The sequence below is a fragment of the Sinocyclocheilus rhinocerous genome, unplaced genomic scaffold, assembly GCF_001515625.1.
Source record: "Sinocyclocheilus rhinocerous isolate Xijiao unplaced genomic scaffold, SAMN03320098_v1.1 scaffold1350, whole genome shotgun sequence".
In the NCBI taxonomy this organism is placed as follows: domain Eukaryota; kingdom Metazoa; phylum Chordata; class Actinopteri; order Cypriniformes; family Cyprinidae; genus Sinocyclocheilus; species Sinocyclocheilus rhinocerous.
Genome location: NW_015652333.1, coordinates 356,266 through 376,755, shown reverse-complemented (window position 1 = coordinate 376,755; position 20,490 = coordinate 356,266). Strand labels below are relative to the sequence as shown.

Here is a 20,490-nt window from a genome sequence, read left to right as displayed (position 1 = left end):
GAAATGTTGAAATGTTCTCTTTAAGGGAGTGTTTATTCCAAACTGTGAAAAAAAAGGCTGAATTAGCCCTAATTGTGTATACACTGTTTACTTAAAAGGGCCCAAGGGCTGTATCTTTGATACATTTGTCATTATTTTCTCAGTTTATATTTGTTTATTCAGTGTTTATTTTCTCGTACTGATTTTCCAGATTTCAGGTTAAGATGACTAAAACTTTCTTTTAATTTTTGATTTCCAGAAATTAAATAGTTGATTCTGAACCAGTCAATTTACGTTGTGAATATTCGTCTGCTTGTTACTGCTGGTAATTTGACTTTAGGCGATTGTTGGTTCTGGGGTAGGGGCGTTCCCTTCTATGCTGCAGGACATTGTGAGGTTGGGGAGATATTTGATGGTTTAGGCCTGTGCTGTAAGTGCTGTAAACTCCAGGTTAGGCCCGTGACAATATAAAGCCTGGAGCCCTCCTCATTTTATATTAATCAGATTAATCAGAATAGTACGGAGCGTATTGAATTTGGAGGCAAGGACAAAGATCCTTTGTCACCATTCATCCAGAGCCACAGGATATTTAACCCCTATCAAGACGGGCATAAGTACCCGTTACACACAGAAAGACCGTAAGTTCCCCTCAGACATACATTCATATAAACTCCTACCCCTAACTGAATCGCGATTTGTTTAGCATCTCAACCGATTTGAATCTTCACATTTAAATCGATTTTCAACCGGCTCGCGGTTAATCGTTACATCCCTAATGTTTGGTTTAAGATTAAATTAATTATGAAATAAATCTAGAAAATTGTAGCTGTGGTGGAAAGTGTCAGATGCATTGGGGGAATGTGTATTATTAGAAAATGCTGTGAACGGAGGTGCGCTCACTCTATTGGTTAGTAAGACTGCAACTCAAGGCTGGCAGTCATGCATATGCTCTGGAACAGAGTAATATCGCGTCCATATCGCAGACTTTGCGATTAGGAAATCGCAACGTCTCAAATCGCGATTTCGATTCGATTTCGATTAATCGCACAGCCCTAGTGGGAATGTGTATTATTAGAAAAGGATAAAAATTATTTCACTATTTTCAGACATGCTGTTTTCCTGATTGGTTTATGAAATGTGAATAATGTACAGCAAAATTACTTTAGAATGGTATTTTGCATTAGTAAATATTTTTTTGCCATTTATGTTTATTTTCTTTATTTCACAAAATATTGTTGCATATTCCCCAATGAACTTCCCTCTTGATATGATACAGTTTACCAGTAACATGGGGCGAGTTTATTTATTTATATACATATTCTGTGGCCATATGTTATAGATTCATTCTTATGTTCATTCTCATGTTCAAAATTAAACAATTTTAAACATGAAATATTATTAGGTGTTTTAGTTTCACCTCTAATTTCTCCTCATTTAGGGCACAACTTAAAAACAGGCACATTTAACCTCATTCTCCCTACTTTAGGAATGGATTAATTTAAAGTCTGTTAAATGACTATTTCTTTGGTTCTTTATTGTCTTGCATTTTCGCATATTTTACAGAGCTATTTCATCGTTATGGGGAAGGATATTCCTGAAGACTGCTTTTATTTCCAGCTGTGCTCATTGAATGATTTGAAACCCTGCTTGGATCTGTGCTAAACCCATGGTAAGAATCACTCCGTGAAGCAATCAAGTCATTTCACATAATCAAAAAATTAATCATAGATAATTAACCAATTAAGCCGTTTTGTTTTTAGTTCACAATACACGATTTAACCTCAGCGTTCTTCACCATTGGTGTCTACTAGGGTGATTGTCAGTCCTAATCCCTGCTGATTTGTTTACTTATCCAGGGCGTCTACATCTAAGTCAAGCCTGACAAGAATTTAGATCCAGCTCACAGCTAGCGCATAATAAATTAACCCCTCTGCCTGCATGTGTATGTGCCAAAATTTTTCCCCTGGATTAAATCCTTGACAGTCTGTTTTGATGCAACATATTTGTCTCGCTTCCACAGGAAGAGCTAGACGTGGATTAAAGCACTGACGGCCCCATCAACACCGAGTGGTTGACGGAGAAGTGCATTGGCGATACAAATCGGCAAGGATACCTTAATCGAAGCAACCTAGAAGCCACATTTTAAGGACGATGGACACCTTGACCCAGAGCTCCATGCTTGAGTGCCAAATCTGTTTCAACTACTTCAGCCAATGGCGCCGTCCCAAACTCCTGCACTGCCAGCATACCTGCTGCTCCGTGTGTCTGAGCCAGATGAGGCTCAGCCAGAGAGAGCTCCGCTGTCCGTGGTGTCGTTGTGTGACGCAGATCCCCGGCGGCCTTTCGGTCTCGCATCTTCCAGACGACCCGGAAGTACTTTCCATTATTAGTCTGTCTCACTCCTCCGAACACACTCCCATCTTTATACACTTACCCAATAGCAGCTGCTACCTGCTGCCTGTCCCTTTGGACACAGATGGGGCGTTGCTGCCTGGAGAACCGGCATGCCAATTTGGTCCTAAAAGCTTTGGGGTGTTAAACGTCTCTGATGGCCGGAGCCTTGTGCTGGGAGATGACACGGGTGAGGAGGAGATGGAGGAGGAGGTGGCGGTTAAGACCACAGCATGGACAGGGGTTTGCACTGTACTACTTGTGGCATTCATTTTGATTTTTCTGCTGTGTATCGTGTTGCATAACATGTCCTGTGTGTCCAAGCGCTTCACTATTATTTCCTGCGGATGAGACAGATTCATCAAATTCAATTGTAGAGGACCTACCAATATGGCTCAATCTCTTATGTGATTTCAGATGTGATTGTGATTATGTACATCACGTACCTATGGTGACTATATATATATATATATATATATATCTCAGTAGATGAGCAAAACGGAATGAAAGAAGTCAAGGGCACAATCTATGCAATTTGTGGTATTTCAAATATCTGTGAAAGCCCTGATTCATTCATTCTTAGGGAATTTGTTCAATTAATGTGCAGAAATGTCATTAAAGAATCTAACAGTATTGACTCCATGTATTTGCATGTTTTGTATGTACCTGAGGGAAATTAACTTGGTCTCTAATACTACAGTAGAGTTGTGCGTTATTGACAGTCTGTAGGAGTTGTGCAGTTTGTGACCGAACAATAAAATGTAGAAATGAAATGACATATTACTACGTAGCTGCTCTGCCTTTAAATAATGTTCATTGCTGTATGTATTTGATTTGATGTTTCAACTAAGCAGTTTCTTTACATTTTTTTTACTAATGTGTTTTGACTTTGCCTTTGATTAAATGAGTGAAAACATCAGTCTCATTAAAAACAAATTAAAATTAATATAAGAACCTTTTGACTCCTCTACATGCTGCTTAAAAAGCTGCACAAATACACTACTGTTCATGTCTGGGGCCAGAGATTGTTTTGGAAAGAAGTTAATACTTTTTTTCAGCAACGATGCATTAAATTGATCAAAATCGACAGTGAAGACTTTTACGTTGATACAAAAAAAATAAAAGCAAAGAAATGTTCTTTTAAGCTCTATATTCATCAAAGAAAAAAAAAAAACATAGTTTCCAACATTAAGAAGAAATTTTTTTTTTTTTGAGCACCTAAACGGTATTAGAATGATTTCTGAAGGATCATGTGACAGTGAAGACTGGAGTAATGAATGACAGCTGAAAATTCAGCTTTGCCATCACAGGAATAAATTACATTTAAAAATAGATTAAGAAAACAGTTATTTTAATAATAATATTTCATAATATTCCAGTTTTTACTATCAAATAAATGCAGCCTTAATGAGCATAAGCGACTTTTTTCAGAAACTTAAAAAAATCTTACTGGCCCCTAATTTGTTAATGGTAGTATGCATCACAGATGCATTTCCCCCAGACATAATTAATGATGTTATCAGTAACTTGTTGGACATTAAATTAGATTAATACATGTACATCTAAGCAAAGTCCCTTTAAGGGTTTTCTATAGTCTTTGATCTAAGTAATAATAATTTTCTGAATACCACATTTGTACATTGATATCCAAATGTGAGATAAGCTCTGGCCCAGTGAGGCTCACCCATCTGCATCAAAAGCTGTCAACACCACCCATCACACTTGATTGATGACAGTATTTTTGCTTTTTTTTCCACCTATTGTTCTTGGAATGCTATAAAAAGAGCACACATCTCTGTTGTATGCAATTTATTGTTTCACATTGTGATGTGGATTGATGCTTTTACAATTTTGGGACAAATCAGTCACTACAGAAACGGGTTGAACGACTTCAGATTTTTTAAAGGCGACATTTATATGATGAAAGTCGAGTCGATGTCGACTAGTTGCTGATGACGTCACTAATGAACAAATAAGCCACTATAAATCTAACACACCCATTATCAATTTTATTTGTTGTAGCTGCTAGTTGCTTAGGCCTACATCATACAATGTCTGCCTGGCATGTTTTACCCTTCTACGATTTTTAATTGTAACAGTAGCAAACCCACAAGAGGTCAGGTGTTAATTTGCACTTTAACATTGAAAGTCTTATCACACTGTGGAGCGCATTCGGAGTATGCATTTATTTGTCATTTTAACTGTTTGTAAACTGAGCGTAATTTCTTATTCTGTTGCGCCCTATATAGGATCAGTGACTAGTCAACGTCAAGCTTAAAGCGTCATGGCAGGGCATTAAACTCAAGTCAACTAGTCAATTAGTCTGTGCAACCCCTAAACCAAACTGTATTGAAGACTCACAAATTATTATGAATGATCAGTTTTTCATCAAGGTCGTATATAGTAAATACATTCTGCTATACTTTTAAATTGTGATCTTATAGTCCAAGTTAAATTATGAATAGACCTGATATGATCTGATATGATAACATCATGTGATATGATATGATATGAAAGACAAATATCTTGTTACAAATGACAAGCATATGACAGTATTCACATTGTACATGTTGTACTCTTAATTAACCTTATTTACCTTACTCTTAATTAATTTATTTTTTTAAATGTGCATTTATAACACTATACTTTGTGTAGTTTTACTCTGGAATTAAATTGCAAAAAATAGTCACCTTAGCTGCAATGGTGTTTCTAATGCAGCTGAGGAAGATATGACAGTTAAAATTGAGACAAAAGTCATTATGACATAAAAAGTAGAAATTATGACAAAACCAGTAATGAGATAAAATCATCATGACAAAAAGTTGAAATTATGAGATAAATAAACATTATACAAGTCAATTATGACAAACTAATTATGACATAAAAAGTCAAAATGTGACTTTGACTTTGTATGACTGTTTCTCATTCATCAATTTCAGCTTTCTATGTAATAATTAAACATTTCTTCTTGCGTGGAAATGGGCTTCCATGTGTACTTCCATAGACTGCTACATTTAATTCCACATTTCAAACTCAGAAATGTGAAAAAGCTACATGCAGAAAAGGTACATTATCCATTAATTTTACAGACATTTCAGCCAACTCAAAAACATAATGTAATGCAGTGCAAATTCAAAATACAGGTAAAACACCAAAAAAATCACCCTAAAAAATCAACACAGAAAATTCCATCATATTAATACAGTACATTACAGTAGATTTTTTTTTCTTTTTGAGTGTACTTCAAAGACTTTGCTTGCACATATAGTGGAAGGGCTTTGTTTTGGATAAAAACATCTGCTAAGTGAATAAATGTGTGTATGTAGAAGAGTGACAGCTGTTACAGCAGCAAAAGGAGGAAGAACTTTTTATTAATCACATTGCTTTAAAAATTAAATGTTTCATAAGAAAATATGGGTGTGGCGTTCCAGCAGTTTTTTTGGGGGCATGTTATTTTGTCAGTATCCATATTTAGAGCTCTGCTTAACAATGCCAAAAGAGCACACCTCATTTACCTTGGCCTGCATATGTCAACATGCTACAGAACTGCACGCATTTGCTGAAATCATGCAAAGTGCCAGGCAGCACTGTACATGATTGATGGTGTTGTCCACATGTCGGTTTCCTCTCTAACTTTAGTAAATCACCTATCCAAAGGGGCCTTTAACAGGCCATTAACACACAACACTGACACAATCCATCTTCACAGTCACACACGCTTACAAATCCTCTAATGCTCTGCACAAGGATGTTGTCATCTGCTTTTGAAATATATATTTGGGAAATATATGGATAAAAAATATTGCCAGGACAAAGAGCTTGGGATAAAAAGGGTAAAAAAAAAAAAAATCTGTTCTGACTGATTTTCAATCTTAACTGTCAGTTGTGGGCTAGAAGACAAATTAATCCCAGCTGACGGCTTGTGCTGCAATAAGAAACCTAAATTCAGAGGGACCTGCATGCTATATCATTTTATTACTAATGGAGCTTGAACAGCAGGTGGTATAGGCTACAACTAAAGAAATAAATGTGTAAAATCACTTTCACGCAAAATTCCTTTCGTGTAGAACAAAGAGTGAAGCATGAAAACCAACAAGCTGCAAACAAATTCAGACATACAGAGACCAAAAATGTGCTCGATTTGAAAATATGTTTTTTTTAAATGAACGTTATCATGAATATTTGACTCTTCTACAGTGTTCAGTATCTCACAATCTCATAATTAAGTTATTAATTTAGTAGCGCATCCAGCCATTAGTAGATCATACCAGCAGGAGGCACTAGTACACTGCAAAACAAATGAGCACAGACCTGAGTAATTCTTTCCCTTCGAAATGCACTTTATTTGTTCATCTTGATAAAGAGCAGGTGCCATTTAGTCACGGTATATAAGGAATGACTCATCTCTAAGCAACATGTTGGTTTAATGAAAATCAGCATGTGATCATCTATTCCCTTTGGTCAATGTGGCTCCACTAATGTCTTTCAAACCTCATTTATAATTTAGTTCCGATGTTCATTAGTCAAAAGCTACAGGATTTGTAAAGGAGATCACATATAGCACACTTCACCTAGATGAAGAATAAATTATTAATAATTGCTAATATAAAAAATGTTCAAAGATAGAAAGCTTTAAATTCTTTAGCTCACAATGCTGTATATGTACTGATAACTGGAATCAGATGTATGAAGAAAGAAGGCTATAAATAAATAAATATTTATCGTGTGATTTTTATAAGAAAGATTTTCACAGTTCACAGCCCAGGCGAACGATTTCATCTATTAGAAAGTCCACGTCCTCCCTCTGAGTGGCTGGGTTGGAGAAAACACAACGGAAGAAATTCACTTTGTCTTCCAGAGGTTGATAGCCAATCATTGTGAATCCTTCCTCCATCATCTTTGTCTTGATTTTTGGAGCCACCTGTGGGAATTCATAATGTCAGCTTACAAGCAGATAAACTGTCTTCCTAAATTTACTGGTTAATTAAGAAATGAAAAGGTTTCATTTCTTGACTCACCATATGAAGTTCTCTGTCTCGCTCTGGGCTTGGAAGAATGCTTTGCAGTCGTTTTGGGAGATACCGAAAGCAGACATTACTGTGTTCGGGCTGAAATAATATGTGAAATATATGAAATCATAAAGCAATGATTTATGTAACGCACAGGGAACCAAACTTCATCATGAGCTCTAACAACTGTTCGAATTATTAAGCAATTTTCATCTTAAAATGTGCTGAAAATTTACAGAAACATGGCACTTACCTTTCCTTTGAAGACAAGCTGAAAGTCTGTTCTCCTCTTCAGTTTGTAGTAAAGATACTCTGCATTTTCCAGGCAGTGGTTGATCTGTGCTTCAAAACCCTCAGAACCCTATAAAGAATTTATTTAATATTTGCTTTCTCTATAAGAAAAAGAAAAAAAAAATGTGTTTTTGGACGGTTGTGCTTCAAGGTTTAGTTTTTGTGTGTGTGTGTGATTTTGCCATATTTAAATCTTTGAAATCTTTGAATCAGTCTTAAAAATGCAGAAGAGAAATAAACATTTTAAAAGCAGATGAAACCAAAGGCTCACTCACAGAAAAGAATAATAGAATATGTGATCCTGGACCACAAAACCAGTCTTAAGTCGCTGGGGTATATTTCTAGCAATAGCCAAAAATACATTGTATGGGTCAAATTTCGAAAAATTGACCCGTATGACTGGTTTTGTGGTCCAGGGTCATATATGGTTATATAAAAGAATAAATAAAATATGTTTTGATATATATATATTTTTTTTATAATTGGGGTACAATTCCTACTTTTCAGTTCTGGATATTGAACTATTTCAAGCAATCTTTTGCCTCCACTTCTTTCATCTTCACAAAAAAAAAAAAAAAAAAAAACACCGCTAGCGCATTATACTGCAGCCATTTTATTTTTTTCTTACAAACCAGTCCAAATTAATGTCAATCCAGAACATTCCTTTAACTCCAAACTTGAATTATAGTATATGAATAAATACAGTGCATGAATAAATAATTTAAACTGACATCAGCCATTGCATTGCTAATTTATTGAAAGCTGAGGAACAAAAAGGAATGGGGCCGTCAGGTTTCCATCAATAAAACTGTTCATATGTTCAACTGCCAGGTGCGTTTCAGCTGAAACTCTCAAACACAAGAGCAAACCAAAATACATTCCAGTGTCCATCTAGAAATAATTCCAAATGAACAATTCATATTCACTGAATTACTCAGAAGGACCTCAACAGATTAAATCTGAATCTAAATTTTAAATGACACTCAGGTCATGTGATCTGCATGTCTAAGGCATTGTTGACTGAACAATTCTACTGTTGGCCAGGAAGGACTGTGTGTCTTCTTAAAGCTGTTATACAGATCTATATGCGGTGTCCCCTAGTGACCTCAAAACTATTTCTAGAAGTTATGAAAGGGGCAATCATCTCAGAACTTTAGATCAACTGCAGGAACATTTCCCACAAGTGCTGACGAAAAGCCACCGCCAAATACTACAAAAATATCTCTAACATAGATATCTTTCATTATCTCCGAGTGCTATTCAGCCAGAGAAGGCAATAAATTACTGTACAGGTCTACATTCTGCCATAAACAATGATTTTAATGATGTTTAATCCCAATTTTAATGTACATTTATGTCTTCACTTGTGCGTATTGGTTTTGGCTGGAAAAAACAAAACAAAACAAAAAACTAGGGGTCAGGTTTGCTGTTCTAGGTACTGTTTAGGAATTGGAGAAGTCTAGAGGCTCTAAACCCCACCCACAAACTTGAAGGACCACCCTCTCATTAGCATAACACTTCTAAAGAGGCCTCTGACGCCCCCTTGTGGGAGGTGTAATTTGGGTTAAGTGCAAAGTAGGATGTCGTGAACAAAAACTTGAGCTTTCACAGTGAGAACTTAGGTCATGATTAATAGTTGAATTATACAGGAAAGTTTCAGTATTAAATGCTAACTGAAAGGAAGTAAACAGACATGAGTGTTTGGACTCTATATGTGCGTATAATTGATTAAATCAGTCCTTTTGCAACTCTTGACCTATAATATAGCGTATGCATGTGTTTCAGAGCGGCCGCTATAAGTACAGCAGTGTGTTCGGAGCGCTGCAGTGTGTGTGTCGGACGGAGGGACCGAAGGCTTTGTTTTCAGGTCTGACTGCCACGCTGCTCAGAGACGCGCCATTCTCTGGGATATACGTCATGATCTACAGCCAGGCCAAATACACGCTGCCACGAGGTTTGTGTGAGAATATACTGGATGCACTTCAGCTTTACATATGTGTGTGATTTAAGTAGGATTTCAGCATTCTAAATGGTTAATTTTACAAAGAAACTTCTAGCTCATATTTATTTTACGGAAACAAAATTTTGCACTGTGATGTTTGTATCTTAAAGAGTCCTTAAAGTGACATGGGGGGATTTTCTTTTTTTTTAGAAAAAAAAAAAAAAAAAAAAAGTATTTTTTTCCATCTGGGAGCTGTCTTTTTCCAGATCACATTTCTGATGGTGGTTGAAAGCACATTTAGTTTGAATAAGGAGATTGTCTGTCAAACCTTTGCCTTCCACATGAGCCACAGTTTGAAGACATCTACGTGCCGTCCACACTGAATGCTTTTGTCCCCAGTGTCGTAGGACACATCATAGTGCTTGTCAGGTTGGAAGAGATACTCGGCACACAGCTGATTACATTCCTGCAGGAGGCCCTGAGAACAACACATGGCCTTTACATTACATAGCCTTGGTTTTCAATACCTCCTCAAGAATCAATGACTCTTTGCAGCCTGTTGTGATGTGTATGAATTCCTGGTTTGTCCTGAGCAGTAAAGCTGCCCATTGTTCTTGACAAAACCTTGATTCCTAGACGTGACTGTCTTGCATGCTTTGCAGTCTGCATCATTTGCGTTCAGAGATTGATATTGAGATCCAACTGTGTCACTCAGGAAAATTGGGGGAAAAATACAACCATCACAAAAGGCTGACACTACTGACACTGAGGCACAATATTAACCATCAAGGGCATGTCCTTCTGAACAAAATCAATTTGTGTAAATTCACCTATATATGTTAAGTAAATTTATGTTATTCAGCTTCTTCAGAGCAGTAAAACATACAAAATATATATATTTTTTGACTATATGATTTTTTTCCCCACATTTTATATCTCGTTATTCTCAGCTCACCTTCCTCTTCACTAGAATGGTTGAGCATTGCAGTGGGACGCCCATCATCTTGTGTGGGTTCCAGGTCACAGAATGGGCTCTGGATGAATGCATATGAATAAAATGATGATGTTAGATGTTGAAATAATTCCACCAATTTAAAATACACTTTGAAAATATAAAATGATTTTTGAAATGGAGGTGGAATCCATTAGACAGAAACTTTTTATCAATTTGATGTTTTCTAGGAGCAAGGCTGTAATTGCAGGTTCTGGCCAACGATCAGTACAAAATAAATGAAGGTAAGAAAGATTTTAGGCTGACAGGGGTTGAGTGGGTTATATGTTTTAACACAGACTCACAGAGTAAATGTCAATGTGCTTTCACCACACTCCTTTTGGAGCTACAATTGTAGAGAAATAACGTGAATTATCCTGCAGAACACCAAATGTAATAGCAATGAAGGTGACACTTTGTGTTGATTAAAAGAAAATGAAACATAGGGATGTTGAAGAAGCATCCAGAGAATTGACTGCAGACATTTAAGGTAGATGAAGCAGCCCATGCTTGCATTAGCCAACAAGATTTAAAAGCAACATGAGAGTCCAACAAACAGGTAGCATGTAAACAGGAATGTGATCAGGTAAATACTAAAAAAGTACTTTTTTAATATTTGGCTGTTTTATCAATAGAGACAGTGGGATCAGAAAATGTTACAAGCTGTGCAAACAGTCACTCCATTATTGTTCTATTGCACACGGCAAATTTGCAAGTGTCATTGAATCTCAGATATAGTTAACTGAGCTCTTTTGGAGTTTGGCATTGCTTACGCTAAAGCATTACATCACACAACAATGATATCTGCACTCCTAACAGTTAAATGGACTGAATGTTGCTCTGTTTCCCAGTTAACAATTATGCATTTAGTAGAGGTTTTTATCCAAAGCAAAGCACTGCACTCAAGGTATAAATTTTATCACTTCATGAATTCAGCTTCATGAATCAAACCCATGACCTTGGCGTTGCTTATGCCATTGAGCAACAGGAACACATTATACAATCAAAATGCTTGATTTAGGTTACCTTTTAATTCCTTGCAGTTTCACACGATGTTTGTTGGACAGAAGCAAGCCTCCACCCCAAGCTGCCTAAATAAGACGAGAGTATTAAAGCACTGCCTCATTTTGACTATATTTAATAAAATGTACCTAATAAGATAAAATGCATTACATCCACATGCATCCATAGGCCATGGTGTTCACAAATGTCTGCTATTTCATTCAGAGGGTCAAAGGCTCCATAGACTGTGGTTCCTGCTGTTGCATTGACATAGAATGGCACCAGACCCTATAGACAGCAAACAGAGATTTGCTAACACACTGACCAAAAAAAATCCAGACAAACATGTCTGTTGCTGTTTGCCTGCATCTGTCAGTGCAGTGTGAATTGGCCTTTACAAGAAAATACAATTTCTTTTTTTTTTCTACTTCAAAATGTCATGTTTAATTCAGTGTTACTTAATGTCTCTTAGTAATTGTTTACAACATTTATTATCAATTTCTGTGTTAAGAATGTTTTTAAACCCTTTTTTTCAGTGCATGATCAAAATTATCGCTGACCTGAATATCAGGCAGGGTCCTACAGTATCTACTGTGATATAGACTATTGTTTTCCCTTCAGTTTCCAATGTGTGGAACTGCAGAAATTTTAGTTTCAATGCCAGTTAATTTAATATGCAATGGCTGTATTTAACCTGCAAGACAATTTTAGGAAAAAAATCAAAAGAAAAGCAAAAAAATGTCCCGTTCATGCCCATTTATTACATTCCTCAATATATTCATAATATTCATAATTTTTGGCTATAGAACAGATAACCCCCTCACTTTGCATATTAAATCTTACACCTTAAAGTGGTAGAACTGGCATTTATTTGAACAGAATCAGTAGGTAATGCAACTATCTCCCAGTATAGTTCCCACATGTCGTGCATACTGCTTTTGCCAATAATGAAAATATGGAGAGATAGAAGGGAAATAAAATCACAATTGTTTCCAAGTTCTCGACTGATATGATACATTTCTACTGATCTGATAAGTTTGGCTGAGAAGGCGATCTGAAATTTTTATCTGCCCCACATTGTCTTTTTTCTGCTTAATTTAACATTAAATAATGTTCAGTTTTAGATTCTAGATCATTTAACTAGAATTACTTTGTCTGGCATAACCACATCTCACACGTCTAAAATGGACCATATCACACCCCTGCCACAAGCTGATATTTAGTCGGCTACTACAGAATGATTGCAAGTGAAAATGGCTTTTATACAAGCATTTATAACAGTCCTATAAATAAGACAATGATATTGAGTAACCAGACATTTTAGACAAAATATGGCCATTTCTACAGATTACAGTCAAATACAGATTAGCAGAGTGATACAAAGTGCTATAGAACTTAATCAGGGTAGTGACATATTAAATCTTTGACAGGAATTAAAACGAGGCTGTGAGGGATAGAAGTACAGAGCTGTTGTTTAACAAACTGATTGTTCAGGTGACGAAACATCTTTCCGGGGGGGAAAAAATACAAATAAAAATAAATAACCTTTCAGTGCACAAAAACTCCATAAAACGTTTTTGAAAGTTGTTAGTTGTAAAAATGCTGTGGTATACAACATTCATACAGTGTCAACACCCTTGTTTGCATTCATGTTAAATTCAATATGGCGTCTAACCTGACTACGGTCTGTTATATAAAATGTTGCATGTCATATGGAGGTGTTATCCGTAAATGGTGGGAACCAGAAAACAAACTTTTATAATAAAAATATTCAGCTCAAAGTCAGCTCATTTGACTAACCTTAGACTTTGCTGTCTCAATGCTGGAGTTCAGTTCTGATGAGATCATCTTCCCCCTCACAGAGAGAAACCAAAAAGTTTTATTAATCTCGGTAAACTGGACTCATTGCAAACGATGAACGTATGATTCCATCCACCAATCTCACCTTTCATCACATCTGACGACTATAACATTTTCAGAGCCGATGCCGAGAACTGCTGCAGACTTCTTGATTGAATAATGACTCTAATAAGGAAAGCGTATGTTAAACATGCACAGGCAAACAGCTAACATGATCTGACCTTTTGCTTTACCATAACAAGAAATATTCAAATTAACGTCAGTTTATCAGCACTTTTAAAAAACGCTGCTGTGACACGTAACGTCTGACCTCCCAATCAGCGGGTCAGGAGGTAATAGCTGAAATGTGTTGTGCTATGTGTCTCATTGAGTAAGTGGAACTGTCACAGCATGCTCGCTGAGAGTGGAGGAAACAATAATGAGATTATGTACGTGCACGGAGGTGAACAGTGCCAGGCGAGGTATCGCAGACATCCCGTGGGTCTTCACCACCGGAAAGAGATGAAACCTTGCCAACAACACACTGTACAGATTGGACATGGTGCCTCCTGCAGAGAAAGCAATTAGCTGTTTAATTAAATACTAATGATAGAAAAGTTCCAATGTTCATTTTCAAAACACAAATATAAATGCTTTCTGTATTTTTTGTGCTTTCAGCATGTTACCTGCACAAAAGATGCCATCTCCATCTTCCTCTGGCCATCCAATAATTGAATGCATTTTTCTCAGAACTACTTCCTCCATGAGTATAAAGACTGGGGATATTTCATAAGTAAACCTGTAAAAATAGAAGAACTTAGACTCATATGTGCTCTAAAGAAGCATAAAAGAAATCGGGCATAATGGAAACTGTAACAAACGTTGCTTTCAGTCAGATTGGAAATGGAAAATTTATTTTCTGAAAATCTTATTGATTTTTTTGACCTCATACTTTTTAATAAAAATGTCATAAATGGCACGACTTCCCCAATCATTTAGTCCACTTAAAACTCGCCCCTTTCTTACAACATACTGAAAGCTCACATTCAGATCTGCCTCCGTCCAATTAACATATGCATAATATGTTTTTCCATCACAATGTGGCAGAAATGATCTGTTGCTACTTCTGTTACATGGCGACTTTAACATACATAACTCATTGTTTTTGTACTATTTATCTCAAGCTTGATATTAGAAACATAATGAATAATTTCCCCATAACTAACAGCTAAAACATAAGTCGTTTTGAAACCTACATGTTACACTGTTTAAAAGTTTGGCTTCGATAAGAGTTTTTAAATATATATATTTTTTCAAGCAGTCTCTTATGCTCACCAAGGCTGCATGTATTTGATCAAAAATACAATGAATCAATGTTGAAAACAGTTCATTAGTTTCATCCCTATACCTAATTTTAAATGTGTTCCAAAAAGCATCCCTGGACGCCCTTACATTTATTTTTCTGTTAATTTATAATTATAATATGAACGTTGAAGAAATTAAACTCCTGCCTTACATGTTTGTATTTGCTGTGGATGTCAACCATTCTCCTGCCAGACCAATGATGTCAAGTCCAGTTGACAGCTGGTTGAAAAATCTTGGATGACCTGGCAACATTAAAGGGCAGCATTAACAAAAACCTTCCCTTTGACTTGTGTTATTTTGCATGTTCTTACCTGTTTTAACTCCATATTTAAGTGTGTCTCTGCAGTCCACCAGCAGCTGCTCCAGGTTATCTGGCTGGTCAGGGAGCTCCAGGCTGAATCCCTCCAGACCTTCCTTAAGCTGGTGAGGATAGTGGAAATCTAGAACTTTGGAGCTGCGTTTGAGGGATTTATTGATGTAGGCCAGCAAGATGTTTACAAGCTCCTGCAGGAAGTGCTTGGTTGCTTCCTCTCCATCCTCAGCAGGGAGCAGATCTGAACAAACACAAAATGCACGTCATTCTCACAAATGATTTGTGATTCGGGTCCAATATGAGCACTATGTACTGGCTACAATGTCCAGAGCCGTTGCAACACAGTTCTGTGGTTTAGTTTGCATTTTTCATTTGAAAACTGTAAAACATTTGCAAGCGCTGCTAATGAAAATAATTTGAATGCACCATATTGAATGAAAATATTTACTTTGTGTAAGTAATTGTAGCTGAATTAAAAACGAGTCTCTTGAAAGCTTTATTTAATTTAAATCAATATTACATTTACATTCTTTTTTTCATTTGGAAACACTTTTATCCAAGACGGCTTAGAGTGCAATTTCTACGTTATATCATTTCATTTCATTGGAACAATATTTGAATAGATGTCAAACCATGCTATTTGCACTAGCTTTCTGTACGTTTGAGCATGTTCAGTCAAAACATTCATTACATTTGATATCAAACTGAAAAGAGTGAAATATCCCACAATGCTGGGCTCTATTTCTTTTCAGAAATTGTTTCTATTACTATTGTTGTACTGCAGGAGAGAAGCTCAGACATTTCAACACCCTTTCATCTGAGTATTTGCTGTACCTTTGCTGTGGATGCAGCTGAAGTCATGGGCAACGCGCCCACTATCGTATTTCAGGCCGTCATCATTGTTTCCTAAAGATCCTGTGTCTTGTTTGCTCTTGTCTAAATGCCGCCTATCAGCTTGTGTTAACTCCATAATGTCTCCTGGAGACCTGCACACACATGAACATACAAGCTCAAACACACACAGATACCACCAGTTCTTTTAATATTAGGTATTTCAGTTTTAGTAATTCTGTTGTTTTTGTTAATTTTTAATATATCTATTTAGCTTTATTTTCATTTCAATTTTAGTTTCACTAATTTCACTAATTCATTTTCAACTTTATTTCAGAAAACTGCCAAGGCAACATTTCTAAATTCCTTTGAAGGTGTTTTTTTTTTATCTAATATTTGGTGTATACTTATTTCAACTGTATTTCAATTAACAAAAACAACTCTTAATAGTTTTAGTTAACAATAATAGCACTGACAGATACACACAAACACAACTTCAGAAATTACATTATACCACTTCAATTAGAAAACAAAACCGAAATGGTTTAATATCAGCACAGTGAACCGCCACTTATTTGAACATGAGCACCAATCGCTGATTATGTTAACAAAAATAACTGCATAAAATTATTTGGAAATTGTACAGTATGGCAAAAATGAAAGTAATGTATGGCATTCTAACATGATATAATAAAAATACAACAACAGGTCAATGTAGTTTACCTTCTCATTGAGGCATCCACTCTTGTAGACTGTTAGTATCTAGAGTCTGTGCCAAATGGCTGAGAGTTATAAAAGCCCCAGCCTCTGCCCCAGGGTTGAAAATCAACCAACCTTCAGTCAAACTGGGTGTGGTCATAGTGCATGGTTTTCCATTCCAGTAGAAGCAATGCTATTACATAAGAATGAAAACGCCCATGGCCTCATCACCTTTTCAGACCCTGTCTCTTCTTTTGTTAACTGTTATGAATGTGTTCATGCACTGCAGTGCCTCCAGACGACAGATGCCTAGGCATGAAAAAAAGAAAAAAAAAATACAGGAAGTGCTTGGTTGCTTCCTCTCCATCCTCAGCAGGGAGCAGATCTGAACAAACACAAAATGCACGTCATTCTCACAAATGATTTGTGATTCGGGTCCAATATGAGCACTATGTACTGGCTACAATGTCCAGAGCCGTTGCAACACAGTTCTGTGGTTTAGTTTGCATTTTTCATTTGAAAACTGTAAAACATTTGCAAGCGCTGCTAATGAAAATAATTTGAATGCACCATATTGAATGAAAATATTTACTTTGTGTAAGTAATTGTAGCTGAATTAAAAACGAGTCTCTTGAAAGCTTTATTTAATTTAAATCAATATTACATTTACATTCTTTTTTTCATTTGGAAACACTTTTATCCAAGACGGCTTAGAGTGCAATTTCTACGTTATATCATTTCATTTCATTGGAACAATATTTGAATAGATGTCAAACCATGCTATTTGCACTAGCTTTCTGTACGTTTGAGCATGTTCAGTCAAAACATTCATTACATTTGATATCAAACTGAAAAGAGTGAAATATCCCACAATGCTGGGCTCTATTTCTTTTCAGAAATTGTTTCTATTACTATTGTTGTACTGCAGGAGAGAAGCTCAGACATTTCAACACCCTTTCATCTGAGTATTTGCTGTACCTTTGCTGTGGATGCAGCTGAAGTCATGGGCAACGCGCCCACTATCGTATTTCAGGCCGTCATCATTGTTTCCTAAAGATCCTGTGTCTTGTTTGCTCTTGTCTAAATGCCGCCTATCAGCTTGTGTTAACTCCATAATGTCTCCTGGAGACCTGCACACACATGAACATACAAGCTCAAACACACACAGATACCACCAGTTCTTTTAATATTAGGTATTTCAGTTTTAGTAATTCTGTTGTTTTTGTTAATTTTTAATATATCTATTTAGCTTTATTTTCATTTCAATTTTAGTTTCACTAATTTCACTAATTCATTTTCAACTTTATTTCAGAAAACTGCCAAGGCAACATTGCTAAATTCCTTTGAAGGTGTTTTTTTTTAATCTAATATTTGGTGTATACTTATTTCAACTGTATTTCAATTAACAAAAACAACTCTTAATAGTTTTAGTTAACAATAATAGCACTGACAGATACACACAAACACAACTTCAGAAATTACATTATACCACTTCAATTAGAAAACAAAACCGAAATGGTTTAATATCAGCACAGTGAACCGCCACTTATTTGAACATGAGCACCAATCGCTGATTATGTTAACAAAAATAACTGCATAAAATTATTTGGAAATTGTACAGTATGGCAAAAATGAAAGTAATGTATGGCATTCTAACATGATATAATAAAAATACAACAACAGGTCAATGTAGTTTACCTTCTCATTGAGGCATCCACTCTTGTAGACTGTTAGTATCTAGAGTCTGTGCCAAATGGCTGAGAGTTATAAAAGCCCCAGCCTCTGCCCCAGGGTTGAAAATCAACCAACCTTCAGTCAAACTGGGTGTGGTCATAGTGCATGGTTTTCCATTCCAGTAGAAGCAATGCTATTACATAAGAATGAAAACGCCCATGGCCTCATCACCTTTTCAGACCCTGTCTCTTCTTTTGTTAACTGTTATGAATGTGTTCATGCACTGCAGTGCCTCCAGACGACAGATGCCTAGGCATGAAAAAAAGAAAAAAAAAATACAGGTTTATGTGAAGATGGCCAAATCTTGAGGCATTCAGTCGACAGAAGCGTTACTTTTCAAGGCCAAAGATTTCCCCTTTATAAATCCTGCTGGCTTGTTTTTTTTACATGCTGTATGTACATCAGGAAAATAATTCAAAATCTCTGACAGATTTTCTTTTGCTAAGAAAAGGGAGGCTTCTGTCTAAATCTAAATTCTTACTGACAAATAACTAACAAAATACACCATGCATAATGTTATTGGGGAAACAATTTAGGAAATGTTTTAAAACTTCACAGTATCACAGTATTGAGGGAATAGATACAATGTAAAACCTCTTCAGATTTTTGATGCAAATCAGATTTAATTTCGTCCATATATCTACATTTTGAGATATAAAAGCCGGTGACTTAGCTTTGCAGCGAGGGCAGACCAGCAGAGATCCTATTTAAGAGGAGCACAAAGGAGCTCGGTCTTTCAAATGTGCAAATAGCTTGGACAAAGTGAATAGAGGGAACAGCGAGTGAGATATGTAGGTTTGTTTTTATTATTTATTTTCATGATTTTTAATCAGGCTGACCATGCTGCTTCCATCAGTCTCACTGGTTAAATGATTTCTATGTTTAGTCCTTGAACATTACCTTGCCTAGAACGAGCGCAGCCATGGTAACGTCACTGAATGGAAGAATCCATTTGTGCATTAATCTGTAAAAGAAGATTCCACGTATTGGTAAAACACTGGCTAATGGACGGCTGTTTTTGTTTAAGACATGAGAGAGAACACACAATTTTTTTGTATAATTGCTTCATTTTGATCATTTATCATACCCCAGTATACTGCAAGATTATTTAATTTTCTATGTTTGATGTTTGCTTCAAATCAAAATGAATGAAGAAACAAGTAGAAATTGAAGGAAAAACATGGCACATAAAGGCCTGTTCATGCCAAGAATGATAACTATAAAGAGAACGATAGCTATATTAGTGTCCACACCAAGAGATGGTAATATTCTGTTTATTATAAGCATGCACTGCTGCTTTAAATGCTTGACCTCTTTAAAGTGGGATGCATTCTGATTGGCTATCAATGTTTTTATTGTTCATCAGCTGGGGAAAAACACTTAAGCAAAATCAATTCTCTGTGTCGTTATTGTTATAGCTATTGTGTGGACTTTGCTATTCTCATAAAATGATGATTATAACTTCTATAACTTTTATTCATCATTATAGTTATTGACCTTGGTGTACACGGTCCTTAAGAGCAGTGTCACCAAAAAAAGTGCAAGTGAGGGCCCTCATTTCTAGCAATGCCATTGAAGGGGCCCAATGCAATAAAATGTACAAGGGGCCCCAGAAAACCAAGCAATGCTACTGACACATAATGTTTAAGTAGTAATCACCCAAACAAAAATTGCTACATCCACACAAACAGTGTCTGGGACTGACAACTGTATTTTATAACAAGTGAGACTCACAAACTGTCCCATTTACAACTTGCAAACAGTTGTCACAATTTTGTCCACCAAGGATGACAAAGAGGAATACATTCCAATAGTAGAGATACTTTAATTAAACCACACAAAAGATGAGTAGCGAAGCAACAGTGTGTACTAAAACACATCCAGCACCAGACAATGAACAGAAAGAACTGAAGAGCTTAGCCTTCGTGAGTGTATGCCGGAGACCATCGAAGTTTTGCACAGTTCAGACAGGAGCAGCTCGGAAGACAGTGACTAGATCTGAAACCTTCAGATGATACACAGTCAGTGTTGGGGAGGAGCTAGTTACATGTAACGGAATTACGTAATTTAATTACAAAATAAAAGTAATTGTAATCAGTTACAG

The 20,490-nt window shown here is 36.2% G+C and overlaps 2 protein-coding genes and 1 long non-coding RNA gene across 5 annotated transcripts in view; 1 reads left to right on the top strand and 2 right to left on the bottom strand.

Annotated features, from left to right (window-relative positions):
* Positions 1-3,302, top strand: part of LOC107714840 (E3 ubiquitin-protein ligase rnf152-like) — an 8,313-nt gene extending 5,011 nt beyond the window's left edge. Inside the window, exons 2-3 of one of the 2 annotated variants that reach the window (XM_016520803.1) lie at positions 1,543-1,648; positions 2,000-3,302. In XM_016520803.1, coding sequence (XP_016376289.1) covers positions 2,131-2,721 — 591 coding nt within the window. In that variant the 5' untranslated portion in view covers positions 1,543-1,648; positions 2,000-2,130 and the 3' untranslated portion in view covers positions 2,722-3,302. Of the gene's footprint in view, positions 1-1,092; positions 1,649-1,999 lie in introns of those variants that run through there. The other variant, XM_016520804.1, reaches the window with a different exon arrangement.
* Positions 3,177-20,220, bottom strand: LOC107714841 (uncharacterized). Its single transcript, XR_001637037.1, has 3 exons — positions 20,210-20,220; positions 4,947-4,957; positions 3,177-3,243 (listed from the first exon to the last, which is right to left on the bottom strand). It is a non-coding gene; the product is annotated as an uncharacterized LOC107714841 (long non-coding RNA).
* Positions 7,029-18,401, bottom strand: LOC107714838 (glutamate decarboxylase 1-like). 2 transcript variants are annotated; one of them, XM_016520802.1, is made up of 15 exons: positions 18,351-18,401; positions 17,631-17,782; positions 15,121-15,363; positions 14,961-15,051; positions 14,131-14,243; positions 13,898-14,013; positions 13,551-13,630; positions 13,406-13,460; positions 11,777-11,893; positions 11,630-11,694; positions 10,568-10,646; positions 9,941-10,090; positions 7,633-7,740; positions 7,389-7,478; positions 7,029-7,291 (listed from the first exon to the last, which is right to left on the bottom strand). In XM_016520802.1, exons 1-15 carry the CDS (start codon positions 18,356-18,358, stop codon positions 7,118-7,120), a joined length of 1,641 nt encoding a protein of 546 aa, XP_016376288.1. In that variant the 5' UTR covers positions 18,359-18,401; the 3' UTR covers positions 7,029-7,117. The 2 variants fall into 2 exon arrangements, with proteins under 2 accessions (XP_016376288.1, XP_016376287.1); XM_016520801.1 differs by lacking the exons at positions 17,631-17,782; positions 18,351-18,401 and adding exons at positions 15,957-16,108; positions 16,677-16,727.
* Positions 20,221-20,490: the final 270 nt, after the last annotated feature.

Coding starts and splice junctions, on each gene's coding strand:
- LOC107714838 (XM_016520802.1), bottom strand. Junction 13,461..13,550: donor GTCGTCAGATGTGATGAAAG/GTGAGATTGGTG, acceptor TCTCTCTGTGAG/GGGGAAGATGATCTCATCAG. Junction 7,479..7,632: donor AGCTTGTCTTCAAAGGAAAG/GTAAGTGCCATG, acceptor ATATTATTTCAG/CCCGAACACAGTAATGTCTG.